Source organism: Streptopelia decaocto (genome assembly GCF_964273445.1).
Source record: "Streptopelia decaocto genome assembly, chromosome: 1".
NCBI classification, from domain to species: Eukaryota; Metazoa; Chordata; class Aves; order Columbiformes; family Columbidae; genus Streptopelia; species Streptopelia decaocto.
Window position 1 is genome coordinate 191,217,906 of NC_138663.1, and position 8,964 is coordinate 191,226,869.

The 8,964-nt window shown below is 46.0% G+C and overlaps 1 protein-coding gene across 2 annotated transcripts; it reads left to right on the forward strand.

Moving 5' to 3' along the window:
- Positions 1 to 945: 945 nt before the first annotated feature.
- Positions 946 to 2,814, forward strand: AMER2 (APC membrane recruitment protein 2; the record flags this gene model as incomplete). Of its 2 annotated transcripts, XM_082070871.1 has the most annotated exons (2): positions 949 to 1,765; positions 1,940 to 2,814. In XM_082070871.1, 2 exons carry the CDS (start codon positions 949 to 951, stop codon positions 2,812 to 2,814), a joined length of 1,692 nt encoding a protein of 563 aa, XP_081926997.1. The 2 variants fall into 2 exon arrangements, with proteins under 2 accessions (XP_081926998.1, XP_081926997.1); XM_082070872.1 differs by having other exon boundaries at positions 946 to 2,814.
- Positions 2,815 to 8,964: the final 6,150 nt, after the last annotated feature.

The window sequence follows — 8,964 nt, forward strand, 5'->3', positions numbered from 1 at the left end:
CAGTGGATGTGGGGTGTGGGAAAAGGCTTGTGTGGGGGCTGCTGCCGTGCTCTCCCTCCCATGGCAGGGGACATGAGTGGAGTGAGAACTGGGCTGTGCCCCAGCTTGTGCCACTGCTCCCCTCTGCTCGTCGGCAGTGGGGACGTGTGGCCTCGGGCACTGGGCAGAAACAGGGACACGGGGGGGGAGGTGAGAGTCATCCTGGTGAGGTGGGAGAGAAGGAAGCAAGAGGGACGGGCGAAGTTGGCATTCTTCTTCTCTGCCTCTGGATGTCCCATGTTTCCACCCATCTGTCCCTGCCGTGTGGTGCATTGCCGACCGCCGCCTGTTCCGCCCCACAGCTCCCCGCTTTCTCTCGGCGCTGCTGGTGCTTCGCTGCATTTCACATCGCGGGGTTTTAGTCACGCAACGCCTGTGGTCTAAAGCGCCGTGTGGTTGCGCCGGGAGGACACAGAAGCGATGCAAAACACTCCTGTAAATAAAAGCTGAGCTCTGCCTGCCCGAGTGCCCGTGTGCGGAGCCGCGACACCCTCCCAGGACACCTGAGAGCCTGGTTTCGCGTGGGAGAGGGGAAGAGGAGGTGTGAGGCAGCGGCGGGGCCCGGGGCTGGGCTGCAGCCGGGCGCGGGGAGCGGGCTCGCTCGCTGCCGGCCCCCGCGGGGCGCAGGCAGGAGGAAAGGGGTTAAATTCCGCCAGCCCCTTCGGGGAGGGGTGGCGGCGGGGGCGCTGCCGGCGGGGCTGCGGCGGCTCAGGTTGATTTGGAGTGGGCGACAGCGGCCTGGCGCAGGCCCGCGGCGGAGGAAAAGCGGCTTATATCCCCCCCCCCGGTTGCCATGGAGACGGGCGGGCGGCGGCGGCGGGGCTGTCAGTGAGGGATCGCACCGGGCACCGGGGCGGCGGCGGAGGGGAGGCCGCGGAGGCGGCAGCGGCGGCGGAGGCAGCGGCAGACATGGACTCGCACTGCGACTGTGCCGAGCCTCCGGCCGCCGAGCAGCCGTCGGGGAGGATTAACAAAACCGCCTTCAAACTGTTCAAGAGGAGGAAATCCGGGGGCACCATGCCGAGCATCTTCGGGGTGAGGAGCAAAGGCGGGGAGGGGAAGGGCGCCAGCAAAGCGGGGATGGTGCGGAGCCGGACGCACGACGGCTTGGCCGACGCCGTGCTGGAGAGCAGCAAGAAGGAGGAACCGGGCGGCAGCGACCCGCAGAGCAAGGAGGCGCAGGGCCGGCCGGCCGGCAGCCTCGCCGTCTCCCCCGGCAGCTCGGTGGCCAAGTCGCACAGCTTCTTCTCGCTGCTGAGGAAGAACGGCAGGCCGGAGAACGGCAAGGCGGAGAGCGCGGATCCGCGGGCTGGCAGCAGACAAAAGAAGGGGCTGAAAGGGCTCTTCAGCAGCATGCGATGGCATAAAAAGGACAAAAATGGCAAGGAGGAGAGGGGGGAAACCTCAGAGATCCCGTCTGGTCTTATTATGCCGGGGTCCCTGACTGCCAGCCTGGAGTGCATCAAGGAGGAGACGCCAAAACCTTTGTCTGAAACTCCGACCAGCGCAGGAGACACGGGGCTGGAACCGCCCGGGGAGAAGCGCAGTGGCGAGGCACAGGTCTCAGCTGAGGAGCCCGAAGCGGGAGCTGGGGAGTCGCAGGACAGCAGCCCCCCACCCGGGGAAGCCTCTGCTGCTGCTGGAAGGCAACCCGAGGAGCTTGGCCACCAGCAACCGGACCCGAGCGCCGGAGAGGTTGGGACTGCGAAGGATGCGGCCATAACAGGTGACATTCCAATAACGACTATCCCCCCTGTTGAACCTCACTGTGATAGCGGTCAAGAGACGGCAGCCGCCCCTGACCCTTCCTCTGTTGATCCACCCTCAGAGCAATCGATTGATCGTATTTGTTTGATGTTTGCTGACGTGACTTCACTGAAAAGCTTTGACTCTCTTACAGGCTGCGGAGATATTATTGCGGACCATGAGGAGGATGTGGGCGGCGGGAGTGGCAGCTGTGAGAAGAGCACCCCTGGGCCCAGCAAGCTGGGTCCCTCCAAGAAGCAGCCCACCATGGTGGCCTACCAGGGAGGAGGGGAGGAGATGGCCAGCCCGGACCAGGTGGATGACACCTATCTGCAGGAGTTCTGGGATATGCTGTCACAGACAGAGGAGACCCAGGCAGAAGGAGGAGGAGGTGGAGGAGGGATAAAGAAGCCCGAGGGGTTGAAGGAGAACCGAGGTACCGAGGGGGCCCAGAACAGGGTGGCGGCGAAACGTGGTGGCCTCCGCCAGATCCCAATTCACCTCAGCCACAAAGAGGAGCAGAAGGGCAGGGAGAAGGAACAACATGAAGGCGTCCCAAACAGTGACGAGGGCTACTGGGATTCTACCACCCCTGGTCCCGAGGAAGATGGCTCCACAAGCATCCAGGAGACCATTCCCAGGGACAGCTACAGCGGGGATGCTCTCTACGACCTCTACGCTGAGCCAGATGAGAACCCACCAGCAGGGCCTATGGACGAAGAGGTCACCTGCGTGCCACGCTCCAAGCCCGTGTCTCCAATAACGACCACGTGCTCACTGAAGACACCCTCAAGCACAATGAAGGACTCCAAGATACCCATCAGCATTAAACACCTTTCGTCGCATCCTGCCAGCCATGGAACAGACGCCAGTAACAGCCATCATGTCGCACACCATCACCTGGCCAAAAGTGAGATGCACAGAACAAAAATCCCCGTCTCTAAAGTCCTGGTACGCCGGGTCAGTAACAGGGGCTTAGCAGGGACAACAGTGAAAGCTGCCATGTACCACGACAGTGCCAAAAAGTAGTTGAATAAGAGGTGGAGACAAAGATGGACAGCAAGGTCAGCATGTGAAAGTCTGCACAGGAGATCACAGATAACGAATTAGTTTTGCGTCACCTGAAGAAAGGCACCTAAAAGACTTCCTTCACTGTACTTTGTGGGCCTGCACTTCTGAATACTTTCTTACTAGACTGTATGGCTGAATATAAAAAGTTGACTTCTTTTCCAGCACTTTTTTTACATTTGTATCTTTTTTCTGCAGCACTAAACACTGGGGAGGTTCATTTTTACATGCCTTTTTGGAACTTGGATTATGAACCATGCATCCTCATGCAAAGCAGTGCCATGAGTTCTTCAAGAGAACAGAGTTACGAAGGGAACAACACGAGAGGTTCTCCAATACACTTTTAATTGTTTCCAGGGGAGGAGTGGAGGGTGGATGCCTGGCTTCAAAAATGGTGTTTGCTCTACAAGATGTTGGAAAAAATGCCAAGCAAAACCCAACCAACCTAACAGGTATTTTACCTGCTGTAGGAACGAGAGCACTGCTCAGCAGCAGACTTGATTGACTTGTGTGCAGTAGCTAACTAAGGAGTTAGGTGGACTTGTCTAACAGGAAAACATATTTTTGTTTGTCTGATTGGTTTTGATCTGGTCTAATGTAAATGGGTAACAGAGACACCTGACATAGGTTCAGATGTTTACATCAATACTTGTCCGATAACGTATACAATCAGGTTCAGGGAAACAATTTACTAAATGCCAATATATACACACTGTTCACATTTATACAGTAACTTGCTCGCCATGTGTAAATATATACATATTTTAGCAGATTTACTCAATGCTACAGATTTTTTATATAAAAAAATAAATCACCTGTCTGTATTATCTAGAGTTTAAACAAGAGTTAGTTTTTATAGGTAGATAATTTTACAGTTCTAAAGTGATAGAACTTTGTGTAAGTACCTTAATTTAGAGCAAAACTCTGTTTTGTATGAGCTCATGCATCCCCAGATGAGTAAGTCTGAAGTGCTGATTTTATTCTGGTGGCATATTCCACGGTTCAGAGCTGAGGTTCTGGCAGCATTGCCACTGCAAACCTCTATTTTCAGGGGTTTAGACAAAGTTGCTCTGGGCTTAAATCTTACAGAGAAGGAACCCAGGAAAGAAACATGTTTTTTAATTATTATTTTTTAAAATATATAAAATTAGTTTTTGACTATTTAAAGAAAGTTTGGGTTCTTGTTGGTTTTTATTTTCACTCTTAATAATGTCAGAATAATTTTACTTTAAGAGAGAAAAAGAAATATGGTAAGCTAATGATACATAAAATGGTCTGATGAGCTTGGATCTTATGAGAAATGGATTAATGGCCAGGAGGTTTTTGAATAGTGGTTAGTGTACATGGGCATTGACACCATTTCAAATAAATTTAATAGGGTTTTAATGTGCCTGAGGACATATTTTTATGATACACTGAAAAAGCTCCAAAAATCACAGAAGTCTAAAGGTAAATGTTATGTATTTACAAAATATTTTGATATAAGTATTTAATCATCAGACCACAGTTAATATAAAATATATGCTCCAGTGTATCCGAAAAATAATATACATTTAAAAAATATACATGTCTATATTATGCAGAGAATCCTAAATTCATGTCATTGAAGCTGATGGGTTTGATCTTACATAACAGTTGGTTTTATTGTCTCTTAAATTGAAAGAAAAAAAAAGAAATATACAGAATATACATTTGAAGGATATTAAGGTTATAGATTAACCATAAAAAGCCAGGAAATGCTGTAATAAGAGTTCTATATATGTGTGGTTCACTGGGGAAATTACCTTATAGTCACAAGGGTAAAATTGGTATCTAGTTCTGAAATGACTGCAGGATTTAATACCGAACTGCAACACCCCAGTGAACGAGGAGAAAGTGTCAGTTTTCCTGATCAGTTTTCATGGTTTGAATAAGAACCTTAATATACTTCAAATAATAATATTTTATATGTTTTCTTTCTAACGTGTATGTGTGTGGTTTTCTACATGCCTGCTCACATAGAGGTGTTGTACATATGCATGTGTAGTCAGAACGCGCCTCCTCCTGGGCTGTGTGCCCCTGGGCGAAGGCGCACACCCGTGCACACTCATGTGAACACACCCGTGCACACTCGTGTGAACACAGCCGTGTGCGCGGGCTGAGGCGATGTGCTGTCGATCTATCTCAACACGCTGGCAGCGATTTCCTTTGCCTGAGGAAGGGATTTGCATTTGGCCTGATTCTGCTTCTGCATTTTAGAAAGTTAAAGCTGAAATACCGTCAAAAGGATCAATGTACAGAACACAGAATATTATCCTGTTCCTCAGCCCTAAGCTTAACATTCATTTTTTTCTGTTCTTTTGTTTTCTCTTGACTGTAAGGGACACATCTTTCCTTGCATGACAAGTCTGCAGAAAAATCATAATTCCCCATTTTGTTATAAGGAAAAATTGTGCAGAGAGATTCTGTAGGAAGTTGAGAGGGAAGGAGGATGTGGTGAGCTTGGGGTAGTACCATACAAACTGGAAGGACTGAGTACAGGTAGTAAGAGCTGTGCATCCTTAAAACCGCTAAAAGATATCAGCTACCATCTCTACGGGACTTGTGTGTGGCAAATTGTTCATCGTATGCATTTTGTTTGCATCGTGGCATGTCTGTATTGAGAAACCAATAGAGTGGCACTAGACTAGCTCCCTCTCACGTAACGACTAACACGAATCATCATTAAAATGCTTTGGCTTCCCTTCATTTTTCTCTCTCTCCTTTGTTTTCTGCCCCATTTTTCCTCTGTCCTCTGCATGCTGGCGGGTGGCTTCCCCCCTGGTGCTCACCCCCAAGCGTGGGGCGGGAGGGCGGCCACGCTGCTGCCAAGGCCAGGGGCTCCCCGGTCGCTCCCTCGAGCTTCCTATTGCGTACCCCATGTAAGTACCTTTTGCAAATCCCTTGGTGGTTCGTTGGGCTGCTTGCTATGTACATATTTTAAGGACAATCATATCCTTAAAAGGAAAATGGGAAAGTAGCTCGTAGTAAGGCGTCAGTATTTTGAATCATTGCAACATACTGACGTTGATTCAGGGTAATTGTTGTGTGAGAGTAAAAATACAATTTAATGCTCACATTAACTTTGTATTTATAAAACTCATTTTTGTCTTTAAGCCATCTATGTTTTTTATTTTGGAAGGTAATAGAAAATTTCATATTTACTAGGGCTTTCAATTTTCATAGAGATATATGTGTATAAATCCACACAATGACTGAAACAATCATTTGAAGAAGGTTCAAAGGCTTTCTTTAGACCTATATTTAATTCCTGAAAGATCCCTGTAAAATACTGTGAGATGCCTAAGAACAAACCGTCAATGGCTTGCTGGATTTAAAGGCTGAGATGTAAAGAGGTAATAGTCCTGAGGCATTCTGTGGTGGTTTGCATTGTTATTTATGTTACCCTGTTCAAGCATATATTTTCCTTGGCTTTGGTAGGAATCAAGGTAGAAATGGTGTTCTGAGTCCCAAAGATAACATTCCCAATGCTGTCATCGTTTTATTTTCTTAAAGGATACTTTTCTTAGTTTGTTTTATTTGTTATTTTGTGGTCTGAATGATACTTTGTAATTATCAGCCTGTATGTCATTCATAAAGGATTTTGTAGATCAGGACTTGGCATTTAGTTATATTTATTCTTTGCACTTTCAGGTCACTACTGGTAAATTTTATATGTTCTTAGAGTATTTCTATATATTGCATAGTGTTTTATAGCTATCTACAGTGATTTCAGTGGTATTCATTCCTATCCTATATATCAGCACAAAAGATTTCCTTTCAGTAGCATGAAATGATGTTTTTGTGGACTTCTTTTGTCATTATAGGAGTTAAATTTCCTGTACTATATGTGTGGCCTGCAACAGACATAACAGGTCTTATTTTCCCTGTAGTGCATATGCATTTTGCTCTTGCCAGTAATTGGACTCAAAGACATGTAGTAGATTTCAGAAGAAATTCCATTATTAGAATAAGAAAAAACTGTGTTCGGTCTTATTCCATCAACCACCAGCATTTTCTTCACCCACTGTGAATATCCTCACTGTCATTCAGGGCAGTAGAGGACTGAATTTTAAAAATTACAAGCATAGATGTACAGTATGGAAATTAATTCACTGATTATTTTTTAATGAATCTTACTAAATTATTTATCTAAGCTAAGCGAATATTGCACCAAAGTCTTCAAAACACCTGATACAGATGGTATTTGCAGTTAGATGCTATAAATGCAGATGAGCCAAATTAACAGGCTTTGCTTAGCAAAGCAAACCTTTGTTGTTTCTTAAATTCGTAGTACTGCCTGAGCTTCCAGATCAAAGGGAGTCAATGATTCTGCTTTGTTGCCATGCTCAGAGTTGTTTTTTTTTCCAAGTCTAATGGACTACTTTCAGAAAAGGCTTTTCAGCAAGATAATGGTATGAAAGAGACAGTTGACAGTAACAATAGCCACTTACAAGGCAGATGGTTATCTAACAGCCACAATGCGGGAGTCTAAGCAAGGTGGCCTGAAAATGTATTTTCATAGTTACTGATATGAAAGACTGAGGCTTCTGTCTTGGAAAAACAAATTGACACTGACTCTAAGATGCTGCAGAGTCTTGGCGTAGTTGACACGTGACAGCTCCTCCAGGGTTTGGGGTTTTAAAATTATTTTATTTTTAATTCTGGCTTTTCCTTTTTTTTTTTTTTGCTTTTGCTTTGTTTATTTCTTCATTACAATGACATAACCCCACGTGTCTGAACAGAATTGCACAACAACTGATTCTTCTGAGATTCGGTGCTGAGAGCACACTGTCAGTTGTCTTCAGTAGCCTGGGACTGGTTCCCACTGAACACCCTTCCCTTCCACTGAGGGATGGGATGGATGGGATAATGGGATTCCCTTGTCATGAATCCACGTGCTGTTTACTGTGAGCTGGAGGTATTCGAGACTGTCTTGCTGTTTGTGTTCAGGGGACAGTTTATTTTTATTTTGACTCACAGGAATTTTTTAGCTCATCCTTAGCTCACATCTTGTTTTCCTTGTGAGCATCTCAGCTAGGAAAGCTCAGCATCGATTTGGTGTTTCCTAGATCCATTTCATGTAGAGAGAAATGGAAGAACTTGTCATATGCAAAGGAATAAGAGCTGTAACCACGTTAGCCACATCCTGGGGGGGCTTTATTCCTGCAAAAAGCAGGTTGTTAAAGCTCTTTTTGCCCTAGAGGGCTTCTCCTTCCAAAACAGTGAGTATTATTGCCTGGGACTCCCCCTTTTTTTTTCTCTCTCTCATTCCGTCTCAGCCATACTGCAGTTGCTTGGGAAACTTGAGATTTTTGTTCTAGTCTTGCAGTGCTAGAAAAGAAGAGCTGCTGCCAGTGTGCCAGGAGGTCTTTGCTCTTACTTCTTGGTCTTGAAAAAATCAATTCACCTTCAGAACAAGTGGCAAAGTTATTTAAAATGGAAATCTCTGCTGTGTAATCTTATACGTGTGGGTGAGGATGTTGAGTGATATTTTGCATAGAGTGGAATATACCCCTCCATTTTCCTGTTGAGGACAATTGAGCATATCTATCAGGGAAACATAACACTCTTGTAGGAAAGCCCAGAAGCTGTTTGTTATGGAGACTGTGCCCACATTTTCTTTATCTTTGGCAAGAACTGCTTTCCTTTTGTGCATATTTAAATAAAGAGAAACAAAGTTTTAGTGGAGAGAGGAATATGTTATGTACTTCACAGGGCAAGGAGTTTAAACTGCTAGGCTAAAAGATTTCTTGTAGCAATGGCTAAAAGGTTTCTTGCAGCAGTGGCTAAAATAAGATTGCTTTGCCTACTTTAACATCACATCCAAGAGTGCTCTGCAATAGATGCTTATGCAGCTATGGCCACAAAGTTAGAAAGCTGGCATTTGCCAACACAAAGATCTCTTTCCAAGGTCCAGTTCTGCTGTGGCAAAGCTTCCACTGACTCCAGCAAGAACTGACAAAGGTCCTTAATCTCTTATTCTTAAGGAAATAGGAAGTGTTTCTTAAATAAGTCTTCCCTTTTTTAAAAGATGAGCATTATTCAGGTGATTGTGCAGTCTTTTGCATTACTGTAGTAGTAATTTCACTG